The 16,773-nt window shown below is 51.1% G+C and overlaps 1 protein-coding gene across 7 annotated transcripts in view; it reads left to right on the top strand.

Moving 5' to 3' along the window:
- The window catches only part of Zer1 (zyg-11 related cell cycle regulator), a 39,346-nt gene extending 24,858 nt beyond the window's left edge, over window positions 1–14,488 (top strand). For 4 of the 7 annotated variants that reach the window (XM_051185066.1, XM_051185068.1, XM_051185065.1 and 1 more), the window contains exons 2-16: window positions 458–692; window positions 2,274–2,424; window positions 2,528–2,964; window positions 3,234–3,410; window positions 4,815–4,929; window positions 5,045–5,191; window positions 5,485–5,658; window positions 8,569–8,784; window positions 9,117–9,158; window positions 9,262–9,381; window positions 9,911–10,026; window positions 10,742–10,945; window positions 11,846–11,943; window positions 12,596–12,698; window positions 14,238–14,488. In XM_051185066.1, the coding sequence (XP_051041023.1) occupies window positions 535–692; window positions 2,274–2,424; window positions 2,528–2,964; window positions 3,234–3,410; window positions 4,815–4,929; window positions 5,045–5,191; window positions 5,485–5,658; window positions 8,569–8,784; window positions 9,117–9,158; window positions 9,262–9,381; window positions 9,911–10,026; window positions 10,742–10,945; window positions 11,846–11,943; window positions 12,596–12,698; window positions 14,238–14,295 (2,316 nt within the window). In that variant the 5' untranslated portion in view covers window positions 458–534 and the 3' untranslated portion in view covers window positions 14,296–14,488. The remainder of the gene's footprint in view (window positions 1–457; window positions 693–2,273; window positions 2,425–2,527; window positions 2,965–3,233; window positions 3,411–4,814; window positions 4,930–5,044; window positions 5,192–5,484; window positions 5,659–8,568; window positions 8,785–9,116; window positions 9,159–9,261; window positions 9,382–9,910; window positions 10,027–10,741; window positions 10,946–11,845; window positions 11,944–12,595; window positions 12,699–14,237) is intronic. The other 3 variants (XM_051185071.1, XM_051185069.1, XM_051185070.1) reach the window with 3 other exon arrangements.
- Window positions 14,489–16,773: the final 2,285 nt, after the last annotated feature.

Below are 16,773 nucleotides of genomic sequence, written 5' to 3'. Positions count from 1 at the left end.
TCACAGGCCATGTATTCCAGCCATTTAAAGTATCCAGTTCTGTGGTTTGTGGTGTGATCACAGTGTGCACCCATCTCTGTCATCACTCCCAAAGAAAACCCCATCTCCAGGAGCAGTCGCTCCCATTTCCCCCCAGACACTAGTCTCTGTCTGTCTGTGTAGAGTTGCCTTTTGCAGCTGCACATTCCATGGACTGTGTTGTAATCTGCATAATTGGTTTCTTCAGGTAGCATGGCCCAGTGTTACATGAATACCTTCTATGACTGCATACATTCTGCTTTTGTGGTTAGGATTAGGGTTAGGGGTCTGGAACTCCTGATATTCCTGCTTTTGCAAAGCCTTTTAAGGTGAGCATTTGAATGTGGTAGATGGAGCTTCCCTCCTCCCCACACAAAGAGTAGACACAAGCTCTTATCCGCAGTTCATTTGCCTTCTTTTCTCCTTCTCTCCTTTCCAGGCTGTGGCTCTGCCAATGATCTTGTGAGTGTTGGGAGTTCATAGTTGCCCTAGAGTGGCCACCTGCCTTCTCCCAATATGGCATCCGACACACCTGAGTCCCTGATGGCCCTCTGCACTGACTTCTGTCTCCGGAATCTTGATTGCACCCTGGGCTACCTGCTGGACAAGGATACCATGCGGCTTCGTCCAGACATCTTCTTGCCCAGTGAAATCTGTGACCAGCTGGTCAATGAGTGAGCAAGGGACTCCCGCCGGACTGGGGCAGGGTTGGAGCCGAATGTGGGGGGTAAAGTGTGAGCTGAAAATCCTGACTGTATGTTCAAACCCCCGCAAGGGGAGGTGGCTGTGAGTGTGACAGTACTGTAGGGGCAATACTGATGCATGTATGTTACCATAGAGGTATGGTTGCATATGCATTAGTATGTGTACAGGTAGGACACTTAAAGGAATGGGTATATACATGTAGGATTATACAGCACAGAGAGAACATGTGTGTGAAGCAGCATGTGTGTGTTTAGGGATGAGTTAGTTTAAAATCCCCATGTAAATCAGAGCATTGTGTTACCCTGTGTGTGTGCTCACACCTGTGCCTGGACTTCTGAACTAAATGCACATGGACATGTGTGTTTACATGTGTATTAAGACCAGAACAACAGACCTATGCAGAGACTGAATCACCCAGATGATCTTTATGTAGCCTCCTGGTGCCCCTCCCCCTTGCTTGGGGCCTACAGCACAATGTGTGTACACTCCCTGAACGCTGGGGTGTATAGTGGTTGTGATCAGAGAGTTCATAGCCACAAGGGTCCTGAGGACTGAGCTCAGAATGATGTTTCCCAGGTGACAAGACTGACATCTAGAGTTATGTGGGAGTTTCCCAGCTGAGAGCATTTGAGCCAAACAGGATTTCTCTGTATAGCCTCTTCTGGCCTCGAACTTACTCTATGGACCAGGCTGGTCTCAAACTCAGAGATTTGCCTGCCTCTGCCACCCAAATGCTGGCCTTTGAGATGTTCTGTACCATGCCTGGCTCTTTTTTTTTTTTTTTTCTTTTTTCTCATTTTACATATGGATCCCAGTTCCCTCTCTGTCCCTCCCTCCCTCTCTTGGCTCTTCTTTTTTAAAGGGGCCACCATGTATGTGCTGGATACCAGTCCTCTGCAAGAACAAGTACTCTTTAAAAAAAAAATTATTTTCTCATATGTTACATTCTGACCCGAGTCTTCCTTCCTCCACTCCTTCCAGTCCCTAAGAACAAGTGCTCTTAACACCTGAGCCATTTCTCCAAGCCCCTAGCCCAGGATTTAGCATAAACTGGTGTCCTGCTAAGTAGGGTTACACTGAAGGCTTACTCTGCCTAGCACCCAGCTGTAAGCTCAAAACCATCTTACTGAATTCGCCTGCCCTGGAAGGGGCTGATAAGATGCCAGAAGGCTACTAAGAAAAGGCATATCTGGACCGTGGTAGGGCTGTGGCTGAGGTAGGGCAGATCTGGTGATGGGCTGTGCCTGTGAAGAGGAGGCACACGTGCTGTGTGTATAGGTTCATGTTAGGCTGCTGACGAGTGCTTGGGACTTGCTGCTGATGATGATAAGAGGCCCCTTTTGTCCCAGGTGGTCACCCTGAGGTCACCGTTTGATTCCTGTCTCCTGAAGCATATGGTGTAGTCAGAATCTCTAAGCAGGTTCTATGAAGAGAGGACCTAAGCTGGCTGTTGGGTGATCTCCTAAGCCCTCAGGCACTTGATGTGGACTCAGAAAGAAGGCAGTCCAAACTCCTAGGTACTCCCTGAGCTAGGCTTGCTTCTCTCCCAGGTATGTGGAGATGGTCAGTGCTGCCTGCACCTTTGAGCCCCATGACACCTTCTTCAGCCTCTTCTCAGACCCCCGCAGCACTCGCCTCTCTCGGATCCACCTCCGTGAGGACCTGGTACAGGACCAGGACCTGGAGGCCATTCGAAAGCAGGTGAGGTCACTCTCCCTACTGTGCAGACCCTGCCCCTGCCCAGAAGCCAGGCCTGGGATGGCATAGGGTGGGCAGAGGAGCTGAGGCTGCTGTGCTACTCCAGGACCTGGTGGAACTATACCTGACCAACTGCGAGAAGCTATCTGCCAAGAGCCTGCAGACGCTGCGGAGCTTCAGCCACAGTCTGGTGTCCTTGAGCCTCTTCGGCTGTGCCAACATCTTCTATGAGGAGGACAACCCAGGGGGCTGTGAGGACGAGTGTCTCGTCAACCCCACCTGCCAGGTGCTGGTTAAGGACTTCACCTTCGAAGGCTTCAGCCGCCTGCGCTTCCTCAACCTGGGCCGCATGATTGATGGTGTCCCTGTGGAGTCGCTGCTCCGGCCACTCAACTCACTGGCTGCCTTGGACCTCTCAGGCATCCAGACAAGCGATGCTACCTTCCTAACACAGTGGAAAGACAGTCTGATGTCCCTTGTGCTCTACAACATGGACCTATCAGATGAGCACATCCGTGTCATCGCCCAGCTGCACAAGCTTCGGTGAGCTGCTCACTCAGCATTTGACAGGAGGGGAGGGTAGAAGTGGGAGAGAAGTATGGGAGAGAGAGGGAACCCTTGCATGAAGCAGAGGGACAGAGCCTTCTCCATAGACCATATACTCTAGCTGGATGACGGCGATTTAAGGCCCCTAAGTCCCAGCAGGGCTTTCCCCCAGAATTCCGTGGGGGAAGTTGTGGCAGTAGTGGCCACTCCCCTGCTGTGGCTTGGAGGAACCAGACCCTGACCTGTGGCCCTTGCCTGTCTTCCAGCCACCTAGACATCTCCCGAGACCGCCTCTCCAGCTACTACAAATTCAAGCTGACACGGAAGGTGCTCAGCCTCTTGGTGCAGAAGCTGGGGAACCTGATGTCCCTGGACATCTCTGGCCACATGATCCTAGAGAACTGCAGCATCTCCAAGATGGATGAGGAGGCAGGTCAGACTAGGTGGGTACCCAGCTGTGGCTGCTGAGAGGATATCATTTACCAAGCCCTGACTGAGCACCCTGTGCCATGTGCTGTGCTGGGTGCTAGAGATAAGCAAGTCCGAGAGTTCAGCATGGTGATGCACACCTTTAATCCCAGTGCACAGAGACAGAGAAGGCTCATCTCTGTGAATTCAAGGCCAGCTAGGGCTACATCGCTTCAAAAAGGGGCTGGGGTAGCTAGAGAGATGGATGGCTTAGCAGTTTAGAGCATCTGTTGCTCCTCCAGAGGACCTGGGTTTGAGTCCCAGCATCCCCATGATGGCTCACAGCCTGTCTGTATAAGTCTACTTCCAAGGGACTTGACATCCTCTTTTGGCCTCTGCAGGCACTGGGCACACAGAGTACAACATAGATGCAGGAGAAACACCCATACCCATAAAATTAAAATAAATAATCAATTTTTTTTTTTTTTAAGTCAAGGGCCTGCAAGATAACTCAGCGTGTAAAGGTGCTTGACCCCAAACCTGATGACCTGAGTTCTGTCCATGGAACCCAGATCTACAAACTGTCTGATGATTTCCTCCATATGAGTGCTCACGTGCCAGCATACACAAGTACTCATACACACACTTTGAATAAACTAGCATAAATAAAGAAGCAAGTCAGGCCCTGCCCACTGTGGCCCGTGCGAGCTGGTAGAGATAGAAAAGTCATTCTGGGCACTGGCCTGGGAAATGCACACGCTTGGACTGCCTTATACCGTTCTGAGTGTTGAACAGATCACAATTGTAGCATGGATCAGCATGCACAAGGCTTGTGGGCCTAAAGTGGTGTGCCTGGGAAACAAGTGGCGCGGCATGCGGTAAGGCAGGGACAGCGCAGTTGCACTGCTGCTCACTGGGTGCTGCCATGACTGATGTGTGCCTCTAGACTGGTGCTGAGATCTAATTCCAACCCAGCCACTATAATTGGCCTCACACCCTCCCTTAGCCATGTTAGTGGCATTGTCAGAGGAGCTTATCTGTGCCTGTTAGTGAAAGGTGTTCCTGTTAGAATGGCAGGTAAAACCTCTCAAAAGTGGCAGTGGTAGCAGTTCTCATCCCGTGTTCTTCTACACTGTGTCCTTCCCACCTTTCCATCAAGAAGTGGGGGCTGGGAATGTATCAGGTAGTAGAGTATTTGCCTACCATGTACAAAGCCCAGGGCTCCATCCCAACACAGCATAAAACAGGCATGGTAGCATGTGCCTATAATCCTAGCACTTGGAAGGTGGGGGTAGGAGGATCAGGAGTTCAGTGTCAGTCGTAGCTACTTAGTGAGTTGGGCAGGGGCAAGATGAGGCTTGAAGCCCTTGTTTCTCCATCGATGGGGGAGCCCTGGAAGGTCTGACCAGGCTGCTGACTCTGGCATGCTCTGTTCCCAGCATTGAACCTTCCAAGAGCAGCATCATGCCTTTCCGGGCTCTGAAGAGGCCTCTGCAGTTCCTTGGGCTCTTTGAGACCTCCCTGTGTCGCCTCACACACATTCCAGCCTACAAAGTAAGAGGTGGCGGTGTGGGAGGAAGAAAAGTGGCCGGGTACTGGGGCACTATTGAGTCTGGGCATCCCACTACCTGGCCTCTTTTGGGTCATTCTGAACTTGCCCCATCACTAGGTAAGCGGTGATAAAAATGAAGAGCAGGTGCTGAATGCCATCGAGGCCTACACAGAGCACCGACCTGAGATCACTTCCAGGGCCATCAACTTGCTGTTTGACATTGCACGCATTGAACGCTGCAACCAGCTTCTGCGGGCCCTGAAGGTCAGCTCAGACCCCAAGCCCTCAGGTTCTCAGAGAGCCCTGCCCTCCTCCTTTGTCTCTTTGCACCCACTCCTGATCCCAGGGGCATAGGCAGACTTGCCTTGCCAGCCTCCCCGTCTTTGGCAGTGCCTGACTTCCCTGCCAACTTGTTCAGGCCCTGCCCTAGGTCCTGTTCTCCCCCACATTTACCCAGGAGTGCGGGGCTGGGATCAGCCTTTCCTAGAGGAGCCACGGTGTCCTTGCCTCGCTCTGGCAGTACTTCTGGCCCCAGCCCCTACCCTGTCTTCACACAGCTGGTCATCACAGCCCTCAAGTGCCACAAGTATGACAAGAACATTCAGGTGACTGGCAGTGCTGCGCTCTTCTACCTGACCAATTCCGAGTACCGCTCAGAGCAGAGTATCAAGCTACGCCGGCAGGTCATCCAGGTCGTTTTGAACGGCATGGAATCCTACCAGGAGGTGACGGTGAGCCCCCATCTACTGTGGCTGCATGCTTTGGCCCAGTAGCCCCTTCTGCTGCCCAGGGTCCCAGACATGCATGTCCGCCAGTCTTACCTGAACTTAAGCGGCCTTTGCCAGTTCCCCTGGCATGGCTGCTGTCCCTGAAACCTGTCCCTGGCACATAAGGACCCCAGAAGCTGGCCTCAACTGCAGCCCACTGCCATAGCCACCCCACCTCTGCTTTCTGAGTTTCAGATGTGCCATTTCCTCTGCCCCTCTGTCCCTATAACTGTGTAATACAAGAATATTCACCATAAAACAATTACAGATACAAAGACACACTTATAGCTTTCCACTGATATCCCTTATTCTGAATTTTACTCTGTGCATGAGAATTTAGTAAATAGGCCATGCGCACCATGCTGCAGTTGTTTGTATGATGTAGATGCTCACCTCTACAGGGTGTGAATGTGCAGACAATTTTATAAATCTTTTTAATTATTATTATTAATGTTCATTGATGTTTTGCCTGCATGTATGTCTGTGTGAGTGTGTCAGAAGCCCTGGACCTGGAGTTATAGACAGGTATGAACTGCCTTGAGGGTGTAGGGAATTGAATCCAGGTCCTCTAGGAGAGCAACCAGTGTTCTTAACTGCTGAACCAGCTCTCCAGACCCACACACAATTTCTGCTTTGAAGACTTGGCTCAAACAAAAGAGGGGAAATGTGGGGAATGAGGCTCTTGCTTGTGATGGAGGCTGAGGAAAGGATTGGGGTCTGGGCTACAGAGTAAAACCCTGTCTCAAAAGGAAAATCACCGGGGCATCCCAGCACTCAGGAGACAGAGGAGGCAGGTGAATCTCTGGGAACTCATGGCCAGTCTGTCTCGAAAATCAGAAGAAGGAGAAAGGAAAAAAAAAAAAAAGAAAGAAAATGGGGCATGGAATGATGGTTCAGCAATTAAGAGCACTGGCTGATATTGCAGAGGACCTAGGTTCAAATCCCTTATCTCACAACCATCTGTCCTCCAGTACCAGGGTATGCAGCACCCTCCTCTGGCCTTCTTGGGCACTGTATGCATGTGATATACAGACAAACATGCTAGCAAATCATCCACATTCATAAAATTGAAATCAAGGAAACAAAGGAGCTAGGACACTACCTTTTCTGTGTGTGTGTGTGTATGACAGGGTTACTCTGGTTGTCTTGGAACTCACTCTGTAGACAAGGCTGGCCTTGAACTCACAGAGTTCCACCTGCCTCTACCTCCTAAGTGCTGGGCCTGCTGGACACTAGTAGCTTTCTGCACAGGCTGTAGCATATAAATATTGTACAGGGTTACCTTTAAACTTTAAAGTAAGGCCAGGGCAGAAGCAGGGTACTGCCTCTCTGAGTTCAAGGCCGACCTGATCTACAGAGTGGGTTTCAGGACAGGTAGGACTACACAGAGAAACCCTATCTCAAACAAATAAAAATTTTCAAAAAGAAAAAAGGAGCTTTAAGATAAACCTTCTCTCACATTATAATACTTTGGGCCAGGTGTGTAACTCAGTGATGGAGCTTGGGGTTCAATTCCCATCACTGTAAAAAAGTATCTGTGTTCATGCGTGTGTGTCTGATAAAATGGGGGGAAACTCCAAGATGTTGACTAAGGGGCCATACTCTTTAAAGAGTGATCAATAAAACATGGTGAATGTCAATATTAAATAAGGAAGGGAACAGAGCTAGATATATGGCTCGGTAGTTAAAAACACTTGTTACGCTTGCAGAGGACATGGGTTCAGTTTCCAGCATTCATCTGGCAGCTTGCAATTGGCTGTAACTCCAGTCCCAGGGCTCCAACACCTTCTGACCTCCTTGAGTACAAGGCACGGTGCAGGCAAAACACTTACACACATAAATAAATTTTAAAATCTAGTATGTTTAATAAGGAAGGAAATAAGATTAAATGGTGATCAGCAATCACCATAAATGTGCCAGCTGGGAAAGAGCAACCAAGAAGGGGAGTGGCCAGACGCCTGTTCACTGCAGGTGGGAATCCAACACAGCCACCTGGAAAACAGCCTGGCATTGCATTATCTAGCACCATGAATACATGTACACTTAGACTTTGTGATCCAGAAAGTCCACAAGGAAGCCAGGCCTGGTGGAGGCAAGAGGACCAGAAATTCAGTGCCATCTTCAGCTGTGTTCGAAGCCAGCCTGGACTCCATAAGACCCTGTCAAGAACATAAAGAGCAGAAATCCCCCAAGCATGTGTACCCCAGTGCAGCTGTGTTACCGACATCAGAAAGCATGTATAATACATTATGCACAGTGGCCAAAGATTTTTAGTAGGAGAATTGACAGATAAACTGAGATGTCATGAGAGAATACTATGCTGCAATGAAAATAAGTACATTTCAGCTGCATGTAACAGCACTTGACCTTGTAAGCAGTCCTGACGAGGACTATGGATGGCTCCCTGGGAAGGGTAGGAAGAGTCTTAGAATCAGAAAGGGTCTTTGGCTATTGGCAGTGTTGGTTCTTGGCACAGGTAATGGTTACGTTTTTCTTTTCTTTTTTTTTTTTTTTTTTTTTAACAATTATATATGCTACAAAATTTCATGTTTTTAAATGCTTTTTTAGAATAATCTTAATAAACATAAAGAACCAGGCAGCGAGGCTTAGCTGAGCCTGGTGGTACACTTGTAATCCCAGGTCTTGGGAGGCTAAAGCAGGAAGGGTAGGAGTTGAAGCCCTGACTACATAGTGAATTTGAATTCAACCTGGTTTATATAAGATCCCCCATCTCTATCTCAAAAATCTTCAAACAAAAAAAGACTGGTAACTTACTTCTCCAGAGGGCCTCCCCAGCTCCGGGTGGCCACCACCTGGAGCCTCGTTACAAAGCTGTGCCTAAATGCTCTCTGCTTGCCTCCCAACCTGGCCCAGGTGCAGCGGAACTGCTGTCTGACCCTTTGCAACTTCAGCATCCCCGAAGAGCTGGAGTTCCAGTACCGACGTGTGAATGAACTTCTGCTTAGCATCCTCAGCCCCACCCGGCAGGATGAGTCAATCCAGCGCATTGCTGTGCACTTGTGTAATGCCCTGGTCTGCCAGGTGGACAATGACCACAAGGAGGCCGTGGGCAAGATGGGCTTCGTTGTGGTACGTGTGCCTGCCTACCCATGTCATCCTGTCCTCTGTGAGTGAGGCCTCTGGAGATCTGGGCCGAGGGATAAGGGGTAGGGGAAAGGTGTAGGGTCGACCCTGGGGTGGGGTGGAGGAGAGATGGATCAGTTGCCACCCTCACTTTGTCCCTGGGGAAGTACAGCCCATAGCAGGGGAGGATTGGGCTATGTATGTTCTTGACCACCTTCAAGCAGCCTCCAGAAAAACTAACATTGGATGCCGTGAGGCTGTGTCATCTGGGACAGCCCACTCTCTGCTGAGCTCCTGGGCTGTTGGAGCCCTGACCTCAGACAGCCTTTCTCCTACAGACCATGTTGAAGCTGATCCAGAAGAAGCTGCTGGACAAGACGGTAAGGAGAGCCTCATACACTCTGCCCTCACCCCAGAGTCTTCTGTGCCAGGGCTGGCTGTGTGTCCTCAGGAGAACACAATTGAGCTTTGCTTCCCCCACAGTGTGACCAGGTCATGGAGTTCTCCTGGAGTGCCCTATGGAACATCACAGATGAGACACCCGACAACTGCGAGATGTTTCTCAACTTCAATGGCATGAAGCTTTTTCTCGACTGTCTCAAGGTAGGCATTGGCCAAGCTCCCACCTATCCCACAGGCTGATTGATATCCAGCAGGTGCCATCCCATACAAGGTTTGGACGCACAGGGCATAAGCAGTTCAGGGCCACACATATAGTGTTTGCCCCTAAGAGAAGTGTCTGGGGCTGCGTATCCCCCTCCCCCACCCCTGCTCCCAAGCTATGCCACCCAGCTGGGCCTTTTGAGATCCCTTCTGCCAGTGAACCTGCCTTTTTTCACAGCACTCTGCTCCAACTGCCTACAGACCCTTCCCTGCTAACTAAATACAGTTCTGCCCATTAGGTAGGTCTCTGTTTCTTGCTCTAGCTTCCAAGGGGCTCCCCAGGACTCTTCTGAGCTATGGCAAATGGAGCCACGCTTGTCCCAGAGTCATGGGAGCACTAGGAAGTCATCCTACTGTATTTCTTGTGTCTAGAAGAGCCATTCAGGCAGGTGCCCACAAAGACTTCAGGGTAACAATATCAGACAGTAAATGATGGAGTACGAAGGTCTTTCTGGCTCTTGTTACCCAGGAGTTCCCAGAGAAGCAGGAGCTACACCGGAACATGCTAGGACTCTTGGGGAATGTGGCAGAGGTGAAGGAGCTGCGGCCTCAGCTGATGACCTCCCAGTTCATCAGCGTGTTCAGGTTGGTGCTTCCTCAGCTGTCAGGGTACTCTAAAAAGTAGTGTGTAGCCTATGTCTGGCTACAACTGCACTCAATCTAAGTTTCTGTTATTGATAACTGCTGTCTATAATGTGGTTTTGGTTTTCAGTCGATTTGTTTTTAATTATGTGTGTGTGAGGGATGGGTATGTGCCCATGAGTGCAGTGGCCCATAAAGGCCAGAGGCTTTGGGTCTTCCTGGAGCTGCAGGGTACAGGCAGTTGCAAGCCGCCATGTGTGCTGGGAACCTAGCTCCAGTCTCTGAAAGAGCAGTTTGTGCTCTTAACCTCTAGGCCATTTTTCAACCCCCTACGTGCTTTCTTATTCTTTCACCATGCCACGGATGGCAGTAATGTCACATCCATTTTTGAAGGACTTTGTGAATAACAAGTGACTGGATATGATAGCACAAGCTTATAATCCCAGCATTTGGGGGACAAAGCAGGAATCTTGGAGACAAAGCAGGAATCTTGGTAACATAGCAAGTTCCAGGCCAGGTTGAACTGTATGAGATCAAAAAAAAAAAAAAAAAAAAAAAAACCCAAGTCATTTACAGCTGAGCCCCAGTAGTACACACTTGTAATCCTAGGGCTCAGGAGGCTGAACCAGCAAATTCATAGTAATAGTGCTTCTGGCATTGGGTATCTAGGTTATCATCTGTGAGTGCATGATGGATTTTTCCTTCTTCCTCCTGGTAGCAACCTGCTGGAAAGCAAGGCTGACGGCATTGAGGTGTCTTACAATGCCTGTGGTGTCCTGTCCCACATCATGTTCGATGGGCCCGAGGCCTGGGGTGTCTGTGAACCCCAGAGGTCAGAGGTGGAGGAACGTATGTGGGCGGCCATCCAGAGCTGGGACATCAACTCCCGAAGAAATATCAACTACAGGTTTGAGATGGGAAGGTACACAGCATGGAGAGTCAAAAACTGCTTGTTCCAGAGTGCCGTGGTCCTGTCCTCTAAAGTCATGTGTTCTCACTCACCGTAGGATGTAGTGTATGATGGGCACGTTTCCCACTTATTAACTAACACCTGTGTGTCCCGTAGTCATGCCTCCATCAGGCTGGCTTTAATTGTCACTGTACTGTAAGTGGATTACAATCACTCTTCCTGTGTGTGTGCTGTGTGTGCTGCTGGTCATTAAAAGTTAAATGCTTATTTGAAGGATAGATTAAGGTGTACAGCATTGCTTAGGCCCCAGGTCACTGGGAGACAAGATGCTGATTCTTGGGGCCCCTCTTACGACAGGACACTGAGTCTCAGGGCCCCTCTGAGGGACAGGTTGCTGAATCTCAGGGGCCCTGTGAGGGACAGGATGGTAAGTCTCAGGGGCCCTGTGAGGGACAGGATGGTAAGTCTCAGGGGCCCTGTGAGGGACAGGATGGTAAGTCTCAGGGCCCCTCTGAGGGACAGTATGGTAAGTCTCAGGGCCCCTCTGAGGGACAGATTGGTAATCCTCAGGGCCCCTCTGAGGCTTTGTTGATATGATTTTTTTGGTTTGTGAGCTGGAACTCCAGCCTGGCCTAGAATCACTGTGGGTGATTCTCAGGGTTTTTCCTGTCCTCACCACAGTCTGCCTCTCAGGGGTCGAGGAGACCCCCAGCTTTCTGCCCTTTTCCCTCTATTACGATGATCTTTTCTAGAGTGAGTTCCTAGGCAGAGCCTGCAGCAGGGGCCCTGGCATCCCACAGGCTTGCCCATGCTGCCCTTAGGACCTTGCAGGGAGGAGAGCTCAGGGAGGAAAAAAGGCTCACATCCTCCCTGATCTTGATCTGAGGGTAACAGCGGTCTCTCTCCCTCCAGGTCCTTTGAACCGATTCTCCGCCTCCTTCCTCAGGGCATCTCTCCAGTCAGTCAGCACTGGGCCACATGGGCCCTATACAACCTTGTGTCTGTCTACCGTGAGTGCCTCCCCTCTCTTAGTTCAGACATTCACTCAGCTGAACACAGCATGTCCACAGGGAGCTGGCATGCAGGAGAGGACACATAGAGCAGGCCTCTGCACTTTGGCATTAGTGGCATGCCAGTGTGATGGCTAGTCCCACTGCACCAGCAGGGCAACCGGGCCTGTACCAATGTGCCTTTCTTCACACTTGCCATCCTGCTTGTGAGTAAACTTTGCAGTCTTTTTGCCACCTGCAGGGCAAAAGGACACCTGTGCTTCTACCCTGGATTGTTAGTCCTGGGGGCTCTCTTACTAACAGTATCATAATGCAAGCTTCTGCCTGGGGACTCCTTTTCCAGAACTCCCTGGGAACCTGTGTCATGATATAAATAGAGAGGCATCATGCTTTGAGCGTGATATTTTCCATAGGACAAATTCTGGGAAAATTGAAACAACTTTGGACCACAATAGGAAAGTGTCTTTCCCAAGGCTTGCCCATTTTCCCATCCAGGTGGACCCAGGAAACTGGGTGGCCTTGGCTTGTCCTTGCTTCCAGTGGTGTCCTTCCCAGGCAGCCACTGCAGAGCAGTTCTAGAAACATGGTGGGTGTCTGGGGCACAGACTGGTAGAAGGCCACCCATGCTCAGCTACCTGCTCCTGTCTTGTAGCTGACAAGTACTGCCCCCTGCTGATCAAAGAAGGTGGGATGCCCCTGCTGAGGAACTTGGTCAAGATGCCCACTGCACGGCAGGAAACCAAGGAGATGGCCCGGTAAGAGGCAAACTTGTGTTTCTATCTGGGTACCTTGATGTGGAAAGCAAGGGGAGTGGCAGAACCTTGCAGGGGCCACTCAGGGATGAATGGTTCTCCATCAGGGTCCTCTGTCATTCACCCATGACAGACAAGAGGTCGACTGTCAGCAGAACGTATCTGCTCTCAACCGCTCGGTGGGCTTCCTTTGATTCCCCTTGAGAGCTAGCTCGGCCCTAGCAAGAATTCTGCATTATCTTTGACCACCGTTATTCCAGTGAAAACGAACTCAGTGTGGTGAGGCATATTCTAGAGGCCAGCCACATGTGCACAGTGTTAGTGTATCCGAATGCAAGTGTGAGGGTCACCAGGGAAAGTGCCCTTCAATGGCCTAGAATGAAGCTCAGTAGTACAGCACCTGCCTAGCATGTGCAAGGCCCCATCCCCATATGTAGCATGCTTCCACGTGCACACACACACACACACACACACACACACACACACACATCAGTGTGAGGGTTGGGGTATGCCAGAACCCTCACTGGGCTTCTGTATCCATAGGATTCATTACTGAGTTTTAAGCATCAAGCCTGATTGTCCCTCCAGTGTATACACAAAAGATGCCACACCACATGTTAGTATCCCTTGGATTGGCCTTCCTCTCTCCTGATCCATTCTAGTTGGGAGGGTAGTCCTTTACTATAATTCTGAGCACATAATAGCCTGAGGCTCAGGCAACTCCCCACCGCCACCCCCAGAATATGCCCTTCTGGGCTGGAGGCATCAGCTGCCTCTGCCATTATTTTTGGTGCAGATGCTGTTTTAGTATTAACCGACAGACTAGCTCCCTGGAAAGTGTTAGAACTGAACAGGCCTCACCTGTAGATTTCTTACCAGTGGGCTGGGGCTATCCATGTCAAACAAGGATCCTAGGACTTGCCAGTCACTAGGTGGGACTTGTCAGTCACTAGGTGGGACTTGTCAGCTTTCTCGGCACCCTGAGGCCTGAGATGTGTCTGAGCCAGAAGGTTCTTCTTGCATCAATGAATGAATGGCCTTGGGCATTTCCTTCTCAAAAGGCCTTGATGCAGCCTTTTAACAAGTTGAGGCTGCAGCAAACCCTCAAACCCAGAGACTTCCTGTTCAGCAGGCAAGTTCGAAGGAACAACATCAGTAGTGACAGTTTGCTCAAGGAGCAGGGTGACCTGGGGCACTAAGGCCTGGAGCCAGCATGCTGCCTGTGCAGATCTCCAGACCAGTGCTTATTTGGGGCCCCCTAGTGGACTTGTGCTGAGAGAGTGGACTGGTATGCAGGGCAAATGGTGAAGAGGGCAACAGTAGGTTTGGGAGCTCAGGCCCGGTTGCTTATAGGACTCTTTTCTCAAGTGGAGGGCAATGGCAGTGTTCATGGCCACAGGCACTATTTCCCAGGTGTTCTGCCAGCCACTGACACCATTCAAGTCTGTCAAGGTTTGCTAGGCAGCTGCGGGGCCTGAGCGGGGCCCCTGGAAGAGCAGCTCTCCTTAACCACCCTCTACTGCCCTCCCCTGTTGTATCCAGCAAGGTGATTGATCACTGCAGTAACTATAGAGAGGAGAACATGGACACGTCCAGATAGAGGCCTCCACCCATGGCCACACAGCTCGGACCACAGGACGGGAGGAAGCGCTGGAGGCCCAGTGGGCAGGTCCCTTCCGGAGCCTCCCACAGGAAGAAGAGACCTTGAGGACTTTTGCACAGCCAACGCTTTTCCTTAATGTTAGTGATATATATATATATTATATATTATTTTTTTGGTTAGGAAGTGTGAAGTTTTGCGTGTATGACTTCTCCTGAGTCTTTGCAACTCCTTGCCACTCTTAGCCCGCCTCCAAAGCTTTCATTGCTACCATGTTCACTCCTGCCCCAGCCAGCCTTGCCTCTAATGCTGTGAGTGTCCATGCCCTTCCCAGTGAGCTCAGACCCTGGCCTGGATTCTGTCTATTGGAGGAGCTGGCCCTTACCAGGCTGCTCAACACCCCTGATGCCTGCCTGAGTGTGCTGTCTGGGCTCCCAGGTGAAGCTGATAGGACTTGGGGATTAAGACCAGCCCTACTGAGTCTCCCAGAAGCCTTGGTGCTCCAGGCTGTGAGCCATCTGGGGCCACAAAGTAAGATGTTGCCAGGCCTCAGGCTATGCAGCTCCTGTCCAGAGGGCCCTGGAGAAGCAGGGTTGTATTGGCCCGTTGTTCTCTTGCCAGGCCTGCCCTTGGCCATGCTGCTATGGAGGCTGCCTCAAGTCTCCCTCAGGCCCCAGGCTTTTGAAGGCTCCAGCCCAGAGATGGTCAGAACTGAGGGGCAAGTCCACTGCCCCTTCTGCCAAACATGCCCCAACCCACCCCAGCTCTGGCAGCTGGCACCTTCCAGGACCAGGGTCTTGCTCCTTTTTCTGTAGTCCTCTGCCCACAGCTCCCCAGTGCCCAGGTACTCCCACCAGCAGAGCTGAGCCCATCCCCTGCCCAGAAGATATTACAAGGCGGGAGGGCCCTACTACAGCCCTTAACAGTGACAGCGGGCAGCCACCTCCAGACCAGCACTGGGACAGTCCTCTGTCCCTCCAGCCCATTCAGGCTGTCCCTGAGAAGCTGCTGTATTGTGTTCCAGGCACAGTGACAGGCCGCTCTCTAGGCATCTCTCACACTCCCGAGCTGTGTCTTAGCTTTGCTTCTTATTGACACAGGGCTGGCCACTGAGGGAGGAGGCCTGTGCTCTCACAAGGGGCAAAGCTGACCCCAGAGGCAGCTTATGCTGTGGCTTTTTCTGCCCTTTCTCCCCTGGGCCTGTTGTTTGATTTTTCTAGCCTGGCATGTCTGCCTCCAGGCAGAAGGGGTCCAGCTGTCGACAGAACTCAGGAGAGGTAGCTAACCTCTCCTGAGAAAACAGTCTCCCCAGCCAGGTTAGAGGGCTTAACCATGTGCTTCCCCCACGTAGTACTTGGGCAACCTTAGTCCCTCCTTTCCTGGGCCCTTCTGGCAGTGGCCAGGCCATAGCAGAGTTCATAGCCCGTTGCTTTACCACCTGGGGTCTGGGGAAATGTCTGTACTTTGGGGTGTCACAGAAATACATTTTTGTGCAAAGTGAAAAAAAGTGTGGTGTGTCTCTCTCACTTTTTTTTTTTTTTTTCAGAAGAGATTGGGGGATACTGGTCTAAGATGTGGGGGTAGGGGTTAGGAAGGGGGCTAGGGGTCTCCCAGGAGGACCCTGGAGTGCAGGTGGTTTTCTTGTAGCTTTATGTTGCTGCAGGCTGGTGACAGGTAGCAGCACACTAAGGTGAGTATGTATCTGTGACATTCTACACATGTGTGCCTAGACACTGAGGTCATGGCTAGCCACCAACTGACAGAGCCTCTACTGGGGTGGCACAGCCTGCTGGGAGAGACACACGGGAAACATAAATAGACTTGCCTCTCTGCAGTAAAGATAAGAAAGGTGCCTCCTGCCACTTCTGGGAATGGTGGAAGTGGCTCAGAAAGTCCGGTAGGTCACACAGCTCCCTGTGGAGAGAGAAGAGGAAAGAGCCATATAAGGCTAAGCTGAACCCTGTGGAAAAGTGGAGCCTGCCAGGTATAGCATCCCAGGCAGAGGGCCTTGCCATGACAGACAGTAGACAGACCCTGGGGAGCAGTGCTGTGAGGGGCATGAGGGTGTGGGTGGGAGGGGAGCCAAAGAGCAGGGAACAACCCTGAAGTGGCCAGACCCCAGCTCTGCCTGGACAGCCCTGCTTTACTTCTGGAGCCTCCTGTGACTTCAAGTAGTCCTGCTCTTACAGGTTCTTGACAGGAACCACTCGGTCACGTGCTCTGCAGACCACACACAGGGTGTAGGCAGGAGTGCCAGGAACACATTGAACAGTTCTGGGAGCTGGCCTGCTGACCACACCTTTCTCAGTGGAGCAGAGGTCCCCTCTTCCCCCTCAGCAGAGCCCTCACCAGGCTCCGCCCTTGGTGAGTACCCTCTATCACTGGCAAGCCACATGGCCTAGCCAGAAAGGCCATCACAAATGGTGGATTGCCCTTGAACTCTGGGTTTGTCAGCCAAGTACCAGAGGGATCAGGAGT

The sequence above is a fragment of the Phodopus roborovskii genome, unplaced genomic scaffold, assembly GCF_943737965.1.
Source record: "Phodopus roborovskii unplaced genomic scaffold, PHOROB, whole genome shotgun sequence".
NCBI classification, from domain to species: domain Eukaryota; kingdom Metazoa; phylum Chordata; class Mammalia; order Rodentia; family Cricetidae; genus Phodopus; species Phodopus roborovskii.
Note: the sequence above shows the minus strand (reverse complement) of the source record. Positions and strands in the feature narration are given on the sequence as shown.